This window comes from Thalia democratica, chromosome 5, assembly GCF_965202585.1.
Source record: "Thalia democratica chromosome 5, ktThaDemo2.hap1.1, whole genome shotgun sequence".
Taxonomy (NCBI): Eukaryota; Metazoa; Chordata; class Thaliacea; order Salpida; family Salpidae; genus Thalia; species Thalia democratica.
The window spans coordinates 70,777,606-70,793,303 of NC_139169.1; the positions used below are offsets into that span (position 1 = coordinate 70,777,606).

Here is a 15,698-nt window from a genome sequence, read left to right on the forward strand (position 1 = left end):
TAACTTTCAAGTACTTTATATTTATTTTTAAGATCTAAAAATTTACTTATGGCTTCTTCAGAGTCTAAACTTGCGGTAGGATGTATTTTTGACGATTTAAAGATTTTTAGTAATTATAAAAACACTTAAAAAAAAAAAAACAACTCATACAACTGATTTGCGTAGGCTAATCGAATGAATTTTGGTTTTTGCAATTTTCTTGCTAACTTTCAAGTACTTTATATTTATTTTTAAGATCTAAAAATTTACTTATGGCTTCTTCAGAGTCTAAACTTGCGGTAGGATGTATTTTTGACGATTTAAAGATTTTTAGTAATTATAAAAACACTTAAAAAAAAAAAACAACTCATACAACTGATTTGCGTAGGCTAATCGAATGAATTTTGGTTTTTGCAATTTTCTTGCTAACTTTCAAGTACTTTATATTTATTTTTAAGATCTAAAAATTTACTTATGGCTTCTTCAGAGTCTAAACTTGCGGTAGGATGTATTTTTGACGATTTAAAGATTTTTAGTAATTATAAAAACACTTAAAAAAAAAAAACAACTCATACAACTGATTTGCGTAGGCTAATCGAATGAATTTTGGTTTTTGCAATTTTCTTGCTAACTTTCAAGTACTTTATATTTATTTTTAAGATCTAAAAATTTACTTATGGCTTCTTCAGAGTCTAAACTTGCGGTAGGATGTATTTTTGACGATTTAAAGATTTTTAGTAATTATAAAAACACTTAAAAAAAAAAAACAACTCATACAACTGATTTGCGTAGGCTAATCGAATGAATTTTGGTTTTTGCAATTTTCTTGCTAACTTTCAAGTACTTTATATTTATTTTTAAGATCTAAAAATTTACTTATGGCTTCTTCAGAGTCTAAACTTGCGGTAGGATGTATTTTTGACGATTTAAAGATTTTTAGTAATTATAAAAACACTTAAAAAAAAAAAACAACTCATACAACTGATTTGCGTAGGCTAATCGAATGAATTTTGGTTTTTGCAATTTTCTTGCTAACTTTCAAGTACTTTATATTTATTTTTAAGATCTAAAAATTTACTTATGGCTTCTTCAGAGTCTAAACTTGCGGTAGGATGTATTTTTGACGATTTAAAGATTTTTAGTAATTATAAAAACACTTAAAAAAAAAAACAACTCATACAACTGATTTGCGTAGGCTAATCGAATGAATTTTGGTTTTTGCAATTTTCTTGCTAACTTTCAAGTACTTTATATTTATTTTTAAGATCTAAAAATTTACTTATGGCTTCTTCAGAGTCTAAACTTGCGGTAGGATGTATTTTTGACGATTTAAAGATTTTTAGTAATTATAAAAACACTTAAAAAAAAAAAACAACTCATACAACTGATTTGCGTAGGCTAATCGAATGAATTTTGGTTTTTGCAATTTTCCTGCTAACTTTCAAGTACTTTATATTTATTTTTAAGATCTAAAAATTTACTTATGGCTTCTTCAGAGTCTAAACTTGCGGTAGGATGTATTTTTGACGATTTAAAGATTTTTAGTAATTATAAAAACACTTAAAAAAAAAAAACAACTCATACAACTGATTTGCGTAGGCTAATCGAATGAATTTTGGTTTTTGCAATTTTCTTGCTAACTTTCAAGTACTTTATATTTATTTTTAAGATCTAAAAATTTACTTATGGCTTCTTCAGAGTCTAAACTTGCGGTAGGATGTATTTTTGACGATTTAAAGATTTTTAGTAATTATAAAAACACTTAAAAAAAAAAAAACAACTCATACAACTGATTTGCGTAGGCTAATCGAATGAATTTTGGTTTTTGCAATTTTCTTGCTAACTTTCAAGTACTTTATATTTATTTTTAAGATCTAAAAATTTACTTATGGCTTCTTCAGAGTCTAAACTTGCGGTAGGATGTATTTTTGACGATTTAAAGATTTTTAGTAATTATAAAAACACTTAAAAAAAAAAAAACAACTCATACAACTGATTTGCGTAGGCTAATCGAATGAATTTTGGTTTTTGCAATTTTCTTGCTAACTTTCAAGTACTTTATATTTATTATTTTTTATTTTTATACAGGTTTCAAACTTTCTTAGTCAGCTGGAAATATGTACAAAAACGTAGCTCTCGACGACCAAAATCCTTTTAATGGTAAAAAAATACTCAATCATTACATTTTAAGTAAGTTCTTATCAAGTAATAAACTTTGTGTAAAACTTTGCTGTATATACACTAGTATCATTTTAATAATCACTAGTGCTTAAAATTTATAATAAAACATACGATTGTTATAAAATTTACGGAATCGTAACAGGATTTCACGTTGCACTCGTTTACTGTTTAGATCTGATGAAAAGTTTTGAGCTAAAATCATAGTTCATTCTAGCGTTTCAGAGAAAGCTCTCATGGTCACGTGTTTTACTGATGCAACATTATTGCAGTTAAGATAAGGAGAAAATTAAGTGCAGACTAGAAATTACTGATGTAATGTTGCAATCTTTTTGATGTAATCACAGTTTCAATTACTGATGTAACGTTAAAATTTGTTTAATTAGGTATTTGTCCTCTATATATTGTATATGCATGAAGCATAAGAGAAGCATTGATATAAAGCAAAAAAAAATTATGGCTGTCAAATATGCCGTTAATAAATTCGGAAACACTGAGATATTAAAATAAATAAACAACTTTTAATAACTTTAATTTTAGGAGAACAAAGTATAGATAAGATAGCTACTGTTACTTTATAACAATGTTTTCATTTTTACAGGCTAGTTAGTAATTATTTCTTAAATCTCAGGCTAGATTTATTGACTTTATTAAATAGTAAAATCTTTTTTGGTTGTAATTTTAAGGCATATAACTTTGACTAACATCAATTTTGCGTAGTTTTAGTTTAATATAAGTGGTTAGTTATTAAATTTTTGGACACCCTGGTTTGTGTTTTTTTTTACCTAAATTTAGGTTAGTGGCAATCATAAATGAACAAATATAAACTTTACAGCAATGTCAATGTGTCTCGAGTATTTTCACAAAAAATATTTTTTTTTAATTAAAAACTATACTAGCTAATATAATTATAGTTAAGTACAGGTTTAATGTTTGTTATACTTGTATATTTTATATTTTAAATATTTTAATGTTGTAAGCTTACAACCTAAACTAAAGAGTTAAAAATTGTATTCAAAACTTTTTCTATAGAAAATACAGATAATTATTAATACAGTTATTTCCTTGATCTATTTAGTTATTTATTAAAAATATTAAATTTTAAATATTAAGTTTTTTCATAAAGTGCTTTCAAAAAAAAATTATCTTCTCTGTTTATACTGTTTGTTTTATAGCTTAGTTTTTTATTTTATAGCACTTTAAATAATTTGAAAATGCCTGTCAAAGTAAAGAAATTATCAAAAGTTGATAACATATTAAAAGACAAAGACTACCTAAAAAAAGTTGCAAAACAGTGCAATTTTTTGACTAATTTAGACAATGATGAAAACCAAGCTTTTGAAACATTGTTTAAACAACTAGATATACAAAAAAATATTAAAACCAAGTATCACAAACGTACTCTAAAAAAGAGAATTAAAAGTATACTTTTCAAAAATGTTAGTTGTCAGTTAATGGATAAACCTATTAAGTTGAGAATCTTAAGTTGTTTGATGTAAAGTAAACTCCAATATTATATATTTATTGATAGCAATGTAATTCATTTAAACCAAATTTATAATTAAAAATTAAGGATGAGCTTCCTTCTGTAGCTGAAGAAGAAAATGTTAATACCAGTGAAGGAAAGAAATCAAGTGGAGATAGTAATGATGAAAATATACTAATTGAGCAGGTATAAATTAGTTATATGAATGTAGAGTACCTATTTTAATAAAAGCAATGTAATTCATTTAATACTTTATTTGTATGTAAACTTTAAGGATGAACTTCCTTCTGTAACTGAAGAAGAAAATGTTAATACCAGTGAAGGAAAGAAATCAAGTGGAGATAGTAATGATGAAAATATACTAATTGAGCAGGTATAAATTAGTTATATGAATGTAGAGTACCTATTTTAATAAAAGCAATGTAATTCATTTAAAACTTAATTTGTATGTAAACTTTAAGGATGAACTTCCTTCTGTAACTGAAGAAGAAAATGTTAATACCAGTGAAGGAAAAGATTCTAATGAAGATGAAAATATTGAAAAGTTGTGGAATGAGCAGGTACAAATTAGTTAAATAAAAGTAGAGTATTTATTTCAATATAAGCAATTTAAATTATTCAAAATTTAATTTGTATGTAAACTTTAAGGATGAACTTCCTTCTGTAGCTGAAGAAGAAAATGTTAATACCAGTGAAGGAAAAGATTCTAGTGAAGATGAAAGTATTGAAAAGTTGTGGAATGAGCAGGTACAGATATGTGTTAAACAAAATATTTATATCTTGTAATTCAAATTACTCAACATTAAAATATTTTTAGCAATCAACAACAGATGCTGAAGAAATCAACAATATATCTAATAATATAAATAAAGCAGAAGAGATAAATCCAGAAAACGTTAGTTTTATTTTTTGTTTTAAAATAAAAATGTATTTCGTTTTAATTATAGAATAGTTTTATAAGCTTAAACTATTAGGAGTACCTGGAACTTCCATACCTAGAAAAAGAATTAAAATATGACATTCAAAGAAAAGACATTGGACTTATATACAACGTTGCGACAGGACAACTAGCCCCTCAATATGCGAAAAATTTGAAAAACATTATTTTAACTAAGAACAGTCAGTGTTGTTTAAGAATTGATTATAGACATACCAAAAAACTTGGGTCGAAAAGAAAAAAAAGTCCTTTGTTTAAAGTTTGCGCTAGTTGTAAGAACGAGGGTAAGTAGCAATTAAATTGGTTTTAATTAAAAATTTTCTATTTATTTAATTAAATTCATATTTGATTTTTAGGTTGTCCTGCAAAATATCATATAACATTGAAACAAAATGGGGATGAAACTTTCCAATTAACTTCGATTCGCGAGAACGACATAATGCATTTAAAATATAAAAAGTCTTTTAGCCATGTAAAACAGCCCGAAAGGAGTGAATTGGCGAAGAGAATGCTAACGGAAAACTTAACTGGACATGACATTGAGAATGAAACTATAAAAAAGTAAGAAACTAATTAATCAATTTTGTAACGTGTTTAACAAACTTTTGTCTATAATTTTAGTGTAACCAACGATCAAAAAAAAGCCGGTAACATGACGAGACTTATAACAAGTACAGTTGCAAATAAAATTCTCTATGAGTTAAAAAGTAAGGAAAGTCTAGAATGGTTCACAGAACTCAAAGCGGTAAAATTAACTATGGCTTCTTGTGAAAAAGATGCTAAAAGAAAGTTTCCCGGGTTTGATCATATTCCAATATTTGTATTTAATTTTGAGATTTATTTAAATAAACTAACTATAATTAATAATTAGTTGTTTTATATAAAATAAAATATTTTTAGCTACGTGCAACAATTAAATTATGACGTGTTCAGTTTCACTATGTATACTGACGAAAGCTTCTTCATAACAAAAGAGCAAATGAAGAAAAGGCCGTTTATGTCGTTATTTCTTGATGCGACAGGGAGCGTTGTCAAACAAATGGACGGTATGAAAAAACGTCCGTTTTACTATGCTCTTTCGTTGGCAGGTATGCTATGTTTTAACAATAGTACCTATGTGTAGTAAAACTAGTTAATCACATACTATTTTATTTGTAGATGCTTTAGTATACAATTAGAGCTAAAGTTTTCTTCTACAGGTAATGGAAATAACAGACCGCCTATTCCAGTTACAGAGTTTGTTACTGCCGGGCACAGTCTTGAACATGTCATACCATGGCTTACGGACTTTTTTCTGAAACTAAAAAGGTATTATTTTAAATTTTCAACAACTATCTCTTTAATGTACAATAATTATATTATAAATTAAGAAATCTAATTGCAAATTCTAAACGTACAGGTTTACTAACTCCATGCCTTTTAAAATAGAGTGCGACTATTCGTGGGTATTCATACACTCTATTTGCAGAGCAGTTAATATTGAAACAATTGAAGCTTATTTAAAAAGGTGAATGCAAATATAAAATTTTAAAACAAGATATTTGATCATTTCTATTGTTTTTATAATATCTTCAACGACTTATGATGCTTTTTTAACTACGAATACACAAATATTACAAAATTTTTCATAATGTTTTATTCAATTAATAATCTATAGGTGTTGGAATGTAGTAAAAGAAGAAGAAACTTGGCCACGCAACAAAGTTGTCATTCATTTGTGCAGTTCCCACATCATTAAGGCAATTACAAACAAACTAGGAAAGTTGACAGCTAATAACGAGTTAAGAGAGTTTTGCACATTTGTATTTGCCAGGATGATAGACTCAACGAGTAAAAAGGAATTGACCAAATTATTTACTAATTTGTGCATTTTATTATTAAATGAAAATTTTGGGGATGATCAAAAGGTATGCATTATACATGAAATATGAATTTTTTTTTTATTTTTAAAATTAATATGATAAATTATTTGTTTTCTTAAAATATACCCGCTGTAGTTGTAAAAAACAATTAACATAAAACTACTAACTAAATGAAAATATAAATAATTTCAAGACCGCGTTAGAATATCTCAACCGCAAGATTCGTAATAAAAAAAAGGACGAAGAAAAAAAAGACAAACTTAATGAAAATAATAAAAAACAAGAAGGAAAAGGATATGATGAGTTTTGGCTGCAATACGATCTAAAAGAGGAAGAAGCTTGTAAAACAATGGCAGAAAAATCACCTTTTGGAAAACTATTTATCAAAATATACGAATTTTATTTAAATACTACAAGTAATGGCAAAGATCGTAATAAATACCATTTGCCTGGTTTTATAAGAACTCTTGTCGTATTTTATATGCCTCTGGTTCCCTTGTGGACAGGGATGCTTCTGTATTCAGATAAAAATCGCCAAACAAGGTAATTTTTTTATTAAGTAATGAAATAGTATATTCTATAACATATTTACGATTTTTCAGAGATACGAACACATACGCCGAGTTATGGTTTCGTATACTTAAACACCAAATACTTAAGAAAAAAACTCGGCTTAAACCAAGTGAATTTGTTAGGATTCTTTATGAAGATATGAAAGGAAGGTACGTCAATAAATAATACAAACTTGACATAAATAAAGTTTTATCATTATTAAAAAAACAGATATTTCATGTACATGATGAGAAACCAGATGGACTTTGTGGACCTTGAGGAGTGTACTGGGAGAGATGGAACTTTGACATTAGAGGAGGTTTGGAACCGAGCAAAACAACTACCAGATCAAAAAAACAAAAAACAAAGTTCTAAATATTTTGCTCCGCCCAAAAAACTTGAAATAACTTCAAAGGTTCACAGAATATGTTTTGGTATAGAAAAAAAAGTGTTAAAAGTTTGTTAACTCTTGTTGTTTTAGGTATCAGGCATTTCAAAGTTGATAGAGAAAGGTAAAGGTAAAAAATCAACAAATTACGACAAAAAAAAAACAAGTGATTTTGACTTACCAGTCACGAAAGAAAAGAATAAAAAACGAAAAAGTAGTAGCGTAATAACAACGTTTGTACGGAACAAACCTAAATATGCTGAACAACAAGTAAGTAAAACAATTATTTTAGTATTTTTCAAATATAAAATGAAACAACGGCAATCAATTTGTAGGTGTATTATTTGTGGGATACCGAACCACTTAGAAATGCATATACTATTGTTACACACGCAAGAAGGATTAATACAGGAGCTAGTACGTATATTACCCACTGGGACTTCTATACTCTGAACAGTAGATCAGTCGGAAAGCTTTCAAATAGTGTATGTTGTTTTTAACTAAGACTAAATAGTTTCTAGCAAAAATCAAACCAATTATAACTTTACACAGGTCATATACGGTTACTTCTTAAATCTATTAAATATAACGAAAGCTAATGACATACTACTTTTGAATGACCAAAATCAAAGACTTGATTTGGAAAAGCTGTATAATGGAATGAAAGTACATCATAGTTTCATAAAAATTGTGAGTTATCATGTTTATTATTTCTTAACACTAATACGTATTCAAAACAAAATGATAATATGTTCTCAGATTGTTGAAAGCGAGTCATTTTTTGGATTTTGTCATCTTAAAGCCAACAACCATTGGATTGCAGTAGTTAGTAATTTTTTGTACATAGAATCTAATAGTTTTTAATTTAAACCAACTATGAAAATTTTTGATATGACACAAAATATGATACAAAATAATGAAAATTCATGATTAGCTTAAAAAGTTATTTAGTTGTAGTACAAATTTGTATACTAATACTTTGTATTCAGTGTTACTTGTTTAAAACTTGTTAAAGTCTAGTATAGTATCAAAGTAACTCACACTGCACAAGCTATTTTTTCAAAAAGGTAAGATAAAAAAGATTTAAATTAAAGTGAAGAAAGTTTACCACTCTTTTCAGCGAGTTTATACTTCAATTTTAATGAGTCAAGTTATTTTATTAGAAGCCACTTTTAAGGCATTATATCATTGAAAAAAACTTTATCCGTCTTTAATCTGAGTAAAGTTTGATAACATCGTAGATTAGGTTTGGTGTAGTGTAATAGCTACAAAAAAAAACTTGTTGAAAGTTTATATTTCTATAGTAAAAAAATTTTTTTTTTGAAAAAAAAGGATTGATTTATAGTTATATTAATGGTCAAGTTGTAAAAAAATAGTCTTGTTTTTTAGTTCAAAGTAAAAACGAATATCATTATTTTTGATTCATTGAAAGATTCAAAGGGTGAAATACAACAGTGCGAGACTTTTTTAAAATATATGAAGTAAGTTTTGTGTAGTAATTAGACTGATTAATGAATTTTAAATTTACTAATATACATATATAATTTAATTTACGTTGTACTGCAGCTATTTAAAACTTCAAGTATTTGTTTCTTTATCAACAAAAAATAGTTTTTTATTGTATGTAATGTGGTTATATTTTTAAAAAGAATTTTAAAAATTATTTTTTATAATAAAGTTGTACTAAGATTTAAATATAACAGTGACATGTTTCGTTTTGAAATATAATACTACTATTGTGTTGCATGTAAAATATGTTACATTTTTTGTCTACTAACAATAGTTTAGTAGTTACGATTTCGTTTTGCGATAATATTTTTTTTATGGTAGTTCTAAAATGTTTTTGTATTTAGAACGCACGTTAGAAAAAACGAAGAGTTGTTAAAAACGGTGAACACTTTCAAAGCCGTATCGATAAAACATAACAAGCAAACAGACGGAATAAGCTGTGGAGTTTATGTCATTGAGGTATTACTGATAAAATTATTAAAATACTAGTAAAGAGATAAGTTTATGACTGCGTTTGATATATTTTGGTGAATTAATAAGCTTCGTTTAGTAATAACTAATCTTTTTAGGCTGGTGAAAAAATAATTGAATCTTATCCGTGGCTTCCCAAATCGATACAGCTAACAACTAATTGTAACGAATGTTATGAAAAAAGATTAAAAGTGGCAGCTAAGTTGATAAATGATGGAGGTAAATATAATCTTTACTACGACCATTAAATGTATAAAACTGTTAACTTAGTTTTAATTATTAGCCCAACTAAGGTACTTAAATCGTCAAAAACAAAACTTATATGAGTTAATCTGGTTAAATTTTCAGTTATAAAAACGACTATCTGCTACATATGCATGCTCAAGACTCCACAAGATACGAATTTGAATGAAGATGATTATATATGGGTTAGTTCATTGTTTTATGTATAATATAGATTTTCGCTGTAATATACAAACTAATATAAAAACCTAATTGTTTAACGTATCCTATCTTAGGTACAATGCGATAATTGCCAAAAGTGGTATCATAGTTGCTGTATTGACAATTTGCCTAAAGATATAGAAAATGTGAATTGGAATTGCGCATCATGTTCTTACTTGGGGTATATTGATAATTCACACGAGGAAAGTATGTAGCCACTGCATTTACTTTTCTGTTTCTATTTTCTGTTCATTTATTTTAAGCTAGGTTTTAATATAATTCACTTTTTTTTCAATGTAAACAGGTTCATTTTTAAGTCTAATTATTTTTAGATAATTTTTTTTATTATTAGTTTAATAAATATCTAATTCAAGTGAAACAAAAAACAAAATCAATAAATAAAACAATAATATTGAACTTTATATATTACAAATAATTACTTAAGTTTAAAAGTAATTATATTGTCGTATATTTTTATCTAAACTTTACTTTTATTTCGATATTTCTGCTTTCTGTACACAAAGTTCGATCTTCTTTTAAGCTTTATGTCTTAGCTGTTTTCTTTCATTCTTTCTAAAAAACTTCAACAAATTAATCTTTAATTTAACATTATATTTTTTTTACAAAACTATATTAATTCCAACCCAAAGCAAACTTGAATATGTTTTCTCAAGTGATTAACTCTATATAAGCGTTCATTTAAATTTGATTTCACCAAATAAAAATTCAATCGATTACCCTCAGTTGTATGAGTTGTTTTTTTTTTAAGTGTTTTTATAATTACTAAAAATCTTTAAATCGTCAAAAATACATCCTACCGCAAGTTTAGACTCTGAAGAAGCCATAAGTAAATTTTTAGATCTTAAAAATAAATATAAAGTACTTGAAAGTTAGCAAGAAAATTGCAAAAACCAAAATTCATTCGATTAGCCTACGCAAATCAGTTGTATGAGTTGTTTTTTTTTTAAGTGTTTTTATAATTACTAAAAATCTTTAAATCGTCAAAAATACATCCTACCGCAAGTTTAGACTCTGAAGAAGCCATAAGTAAATTTTTAGATCTTAATAATAAATATAAAGTACTTGAAAGTTAGCAAGAAAATTGCAAAAACCAAAATTCATTCGATTAGCCTACGCAAATCAGTTGTATGAGTTGTTTTTTTTTTTTAAGTGTTTTTATAATTACTAAAAATCTTTAAATCGTCAAAAATACATCCTACCGCAAGTTTAGACTCTGAAGAAGCCATAAGTAAATTTTTAGATCTTAAAAATAAATATAAAGTACTTGAAAGTTAGCAAGAAAATTGCAAAAACCAAAATTCATTCGATTAGCCTACGCAAATCAGTTGTATGAGTTGTTTTTTTTTTAAGTGTTTTTATAATTACTAAAAATCTTTAAATCGTCAAAAATACATCCTACCGCAAGTTTAGACTCTGAAGAAGCCATAAGTAAATTTTTAGATCTTAAAAATAAATATAAAGTACTTGAAAGTTAGCAAGAAAATTGCAAAAACCAAAATTCATTCGATTAGCCTACGCAAATCAGTTGTATGAGTTGTTTTTTTTTTTTAAGTGTTTTTATAATTACTAAAAATCTTTAAATCGTCAAAAATACATCCTACCGCAAGTTTAGACTCTGAAGAAGCCATAAGTAAATTTTTAGATCTTAAAAATAAATATAAAGTACTTGAAAGTTAGCAAGAAAATTGCAAAAACCAAAATTCATTCGATTAGCCTACGCAAATCAGTTGTATGAGTTGTTTTTTTTTTTTAAGTGTTTTTATAATTACTAAAAATCTTTAAATCGTCAAAAATACATCCTACCGCAAGTTTAGACTCTGAAGAAGCCATAAGTAAATTTTTAGATCTTAAAAATAAATATAAAGTACTTGAAAGTTAGCAAGAAAATTGCAAAAACCAAAATTCATTCGATTAGCCTACGCAAATCAGTTGTATGAGTTGTTTTTTTTTTAAGTGTTTTTATAATTACTAAAAATCTTTAAATCGTCAAAAATACATCCTACCGCAAGTTTAGACTCTGAAGAAGCCATAAGTAAATTTTTAGATCTTAAAAATAAATATAAAGTACTTGAAAGTTAGCAAGAAAATTGCAAAAACCAAAATTCATTCGATTAGCCTACGCAAATCAGTTGTATGAGTTGTTTTTTTTTTTTAAGTGTTTTTATAATTACTAAAAATCTTTAAATCGTCAAAAATACATCCTACCGCAAGTTTAGACTCTGAAGAAGCCATAAGTAAATTTTTAGATCTTAAAAATAAATATAAAGTACTTGAAAGTTAGCAAGAAAATTGCAAAAACCAAAATTCATTCGATTAGCCTACGCAAATCAGTTGTATGAGTTGTTTTTTTTTTAAGTGTTTTTATAATTACTAAAAATCTTTAAATCGTCAAAAATACATCCTACCGCAAGTTTAGACTCTGAAGAAGCCATAAGTAAATTTTTAGATCTTAAAAATAAATATAAAGTACTTGAAAGTTAGCAAGAAAATTGCAAAAACCAAAATTCATTCGATTAGCCTACGCAAATCAGTTGTATGAGTTGTTTTTTTTTTTTTAAGTGTTTTTATAATTACTAAAAATCTTTAAATCGTCAAAAATACATCCTACCGCAAGTTTAGACTCTGAAGAAGCCATAAGTAAATTTTTAGATCTTAAAAATAAATATAAAGTACTTGAAAGTTAGCAAGAAAATTGCAAAAACCAAAATTCATTCGATTAGCCTACGCAAATCAGTTGTATGAGTTGTTTTTTTTTTAAGTGTTTTTATAATTACTAAAAATCTTTAAATCGTCAAAAATACATCCTACCGCAAGTTTAGACTCTGAAGAAGCCATAAGTAAATTTTTAGATCTTAAAAATAAATATAAAGTACTTGAAAGTTAGCAAGAAAATTGCAAAAACCAAAATTCATTCGATTAGCCTACGCAAATCAGTTGTATGAGTTGTTTTTTTTTTTTAAGTGTTTTTATAATTACTAAAAATCTTTAAATCGTCAAAAATACATCCTACCGCAAGTTTAGACTCTGAAGAAGCCATAAGTAAATTTTTAGATCTTAAAAATAAATATAAAGTACTTGAAAGTTAGCAAGAAAATTGCAAAAACCAAAATTCATTCGATTAGCCTACGCAAATCAGTTGTATGAGTTGTTTTTTTTTTAAGTGTTTTTATAATTACTAAAAATCTTTAAATCGTCAAAAATACATCCTACCGCAAGTTTAGACTCTGAAGAAGCCATAAGTAAATTTTTAGATCTTAAAAATAAATATAAAGTACTTGAAAGTTAGCAAGAAAATTGCAAAAACCAAAATTCATTCGATTAGCCTACGCAAATCAGTTGTATGAGTTGTTTTTTTTTTTTTAAGTGTTTTTATAATTACTAAAAATCTTTAAATCGTCAAAAATACATCCTACCGCAAGTTTAGACTCTGAAGAAGCCATAAGTAAATTTTTAGATCTTAAAAATAAATATAAAGTACTTGAAAGTTAGCAAGAAAATTGCAAAAACCAAAATTCATTCGATTAGCCTACGCAAATCAGTTGTATGAGTTGTTTTTTTTTTAAGTGTTTTTATAATTACTAAAAATCTTTAAATCGTCAAAAATACATCCTACCGCAAGTTTAGACTCTGAAGAAGCCATAAGTAAATTTTTAGATCTTAAAAATAAATATAAAGTACTTAAAAGTTAGCAAGAAAATTGCAAAAACCAAAATTCATTCGATTAGCCTACGCAAATCAGTTGTATGAGTTGTTTTTTTTTTTTTAAGTGTTTTTATAATTACTAAAAATCTTTAAATCGTCAAAAATACATCCTACCGCAAGTTTAGACTCTGAAGAAGCCATAAGTAAATTTTTAGATCTTAAAAATAAATATAAAGTACTTGAAAGTTAGCAAGAAAATTGCAAAAACCAAAATTCATTCGATTAGCCTACGCAAATCAGTTGTATGAGTTGTTTTTTTTTTAAGTGTTTTTATAATTACTAAAAATCTTTAAATCGTCAAAAATACATCCTCTCGCAAGTTTAGACTCTGAAGAAGCCATAAGTAAATTTTTAGATCTTAAAAATAAATATAAAGTACTTGAAAGTTAGCAAGAAAATTGCAAAAACCAAAATTCATTCGATTAGCCTACGCAAATCAGTTGTATGAGTTGTTTTTTTTTTAAGTGTTTTTATAATTACTAAAAATCTTTAAATCGTCAAAAATACATCCTACCGCAAGTTTAGACTCTGAAGAAGCCATAAGTAAATTTTTAGATCTTAAAAATAAATATAAAGTACTTAAAAGTTAGCAAGAAAATTGCAAAAACCAAAATTCATTCGATTAGCCTACGCAAATCAGTTGTATGAGTTGTTTTTTTTTTTTTAAGTGTTTTTATAATTACTAAAAATCTTTAAATCGTCAAAAATACATCCTACCGCAAGTTTAGACTCTGAAGAAGCCATAAGTAAATTTTTAGATCTTAAAAATAAATATAAAGTACTTGAAAGTTAGCAAGAAAATTGCAAAAACCAAAATTCATTCGATTAGCCTACGCAAATCAGTTGTATGAGTTGTTTTTTTTTTAAGTGTTTTTATAATTACTAAAAATCTTTAAATCGTCAAAAATACATCCTACCGCAAGTTTAGACTCTGAAGAAGCCATAAGTAAATTTTTAGATCTTAAAAATAAATATAAAGTACTTGAAAGTTAGCAAGAAAATTGCTTTAAAAAATTATGTTTTACGCTTACATACTTATACTTTCATACTGCTAACTTCTTGTTAATGTTTTTACAGCAGTATTATGTCAGCACTTATTTAATTAAATAAACCAAATAAATGAATTAAGAAAAATTTAAACTGATAATATTTGTTGCTTAAAACTGAACTTGATAGTTTCAGAAATATCTTAACATAATGATGGCACAATCATTCATGAATATTTTGATAATTGTGTCTTTATTTAGCATTCACTCACTATGAACAATGTGGCTTTTTATTTTCTACCTGCTTCAAAAAGTTGTTATATCAGTGACTACGAAATTCAGTAGTTTTGGCAAATATGGCAAAACGATTGAAACTAAATTATAACTAAAATGAGTTTGCAAAAGTTAAACGTAATGATATTACCAGATGAAAATAAAGGCATTAAGCTAAATGTAATTAATCTTATGCAAATTGTTAAGTAATAAACATCTTTAAAACAAACAGAAAAAAAAAGTAAAATTTAGAGTTGAAAACTCAGTCTATACTTTTTTATAAAGTTGTCAATGTAGTTTATATGAGCACAATGAATTACTGTAGCTTAAATATTAAACAGTATGTTAAACCAGTTATCGCCAATGTAGTAAAAAAGGTAGAAACTACAAAAAACTTTAAAAAGAATGAATAATAAGAATGAAATTAAAACAGCTTATTTTTTACAAAAAAAAAGTTTAAGGTTTAACATTATGTAAAATAAAAAGCATTTTATGTTCGAAAAAGCTAAAAACCACCCTGCCATGCTAAGATAGTGTTTCAATTTGTAGTTTTTATGAATTCTCTAAAGTCTTACATTTTAATGTGACATCACAAAAAAATAGTACTTTGCAAAATATTTTTTTCAATGAATATTCTTTTGAGAAAAGCACTTGTAGTAAAAACACCTTAGATGCTGTAGGTGTAAAGTAACTCTAATACTTTTTTTTTTCTTTTTTATACTGTTTATGTGAGCTTTGTACAATACTTAAGCAAACTCTATTTGATTGTGAGTATTTTTGAATTTAAAACTTGATGATTGTTGCTCATTTTATCTTCTAACATTGTGTGAGTAAGTTTAAGAAAGCATTTGACCTAGTTTGGCATTCAACAGTCTTGAAAATTTATGTTGATAATTTATATTCTTTTTCT

The 15,698-nt window shown here is 26.2% G+C and overlaps 1 protein-coding gene across 1 annotated transcript in view; it reads left to right on the forward strand.

Moving 5' to 3' along the window:
* The window catches only part of LOC145836827 (uncharacterized), a 31,901-nt gene extending 22,320 nt beyond the window's left edge, over window positions 1-9,581 (forward strand). Inside the window, exons 6-26 of the mRNA XM_082944599.1 lie at window positions 3,731-3,829; window positions 3,918-4,016; window positions 4,105-4,203; window positions 4,292-4,390; window positions 4,461-4,538; window positions 4,618-4,864; window positions 4,937-5,141; window positions 5,202-5,378; window positions 5,481-5,668; window positions 5,780-5,888; window positions 5,980-6,087; window positions 6,238-6,487; window positions 6,636-6,985; window positions 7,045-7,164; window positions 7,226-7,409; window positions 7,476-7,652; window positions 7,718-7,867; window positions 7,935-8,072; window positions 8,142-8,207; window positions 9,236-9,350; window positions 9,461-9,581. Of these exons, the coding sequence (XP_082800725.1) occupies window positions 3,731-3,829; window positions 3,918-4,016; window positions 4,105-4,203; window positions 4,292-4,390; window positions 4,461-4,538; window positions 4,618-4,864; window positions 4,937-5,141; window positions 5,202-5,378; window positions 5,481-5,668; window positions 5,780-5,888; window positions 5,980-6,087; window positions 6,238-6,487; window positions 6,636-6,985; window positions 7,045-7,164; window positions 7,226-7,409; window positions 7,476-7,652; window positions 7,718-7,867; window positions 7,935-8,072; window positions 8,142-8,207; window positions 9,236-9,247 (2,955 nt within the window). The 3' untranslated portion in view covers window positions 9,248-9,350; window positions 9,461-9,581. The remainder of the gene's footprint in view (window positions 1-3,730; window positions 3,830-3,917; window positions 4,017-4,104; window positions 4,204-4,291; window positions 4,391-4,460; window positions 4,539-4,617; window positions 4,865-4,936; window positions 5,142-5,201; window positions 5,379-5,480; window positions 5,669-5,779; window positions 5,889-5,979; window positions 6,088-6,237; window positions 6,488-6,635; window positions 6,986-7,044; window positions 7,165-7,225; window positions 7,410-7,475; window positions 7,653-7,717; window positions 7,868-7,934; window positions 8,073-8,141; window positions 8,208-9,235; window positions 9,351-9,460) is intronic.
* Window positions 9,582-15,698: the final 6,117 nt, after the last annotated feature.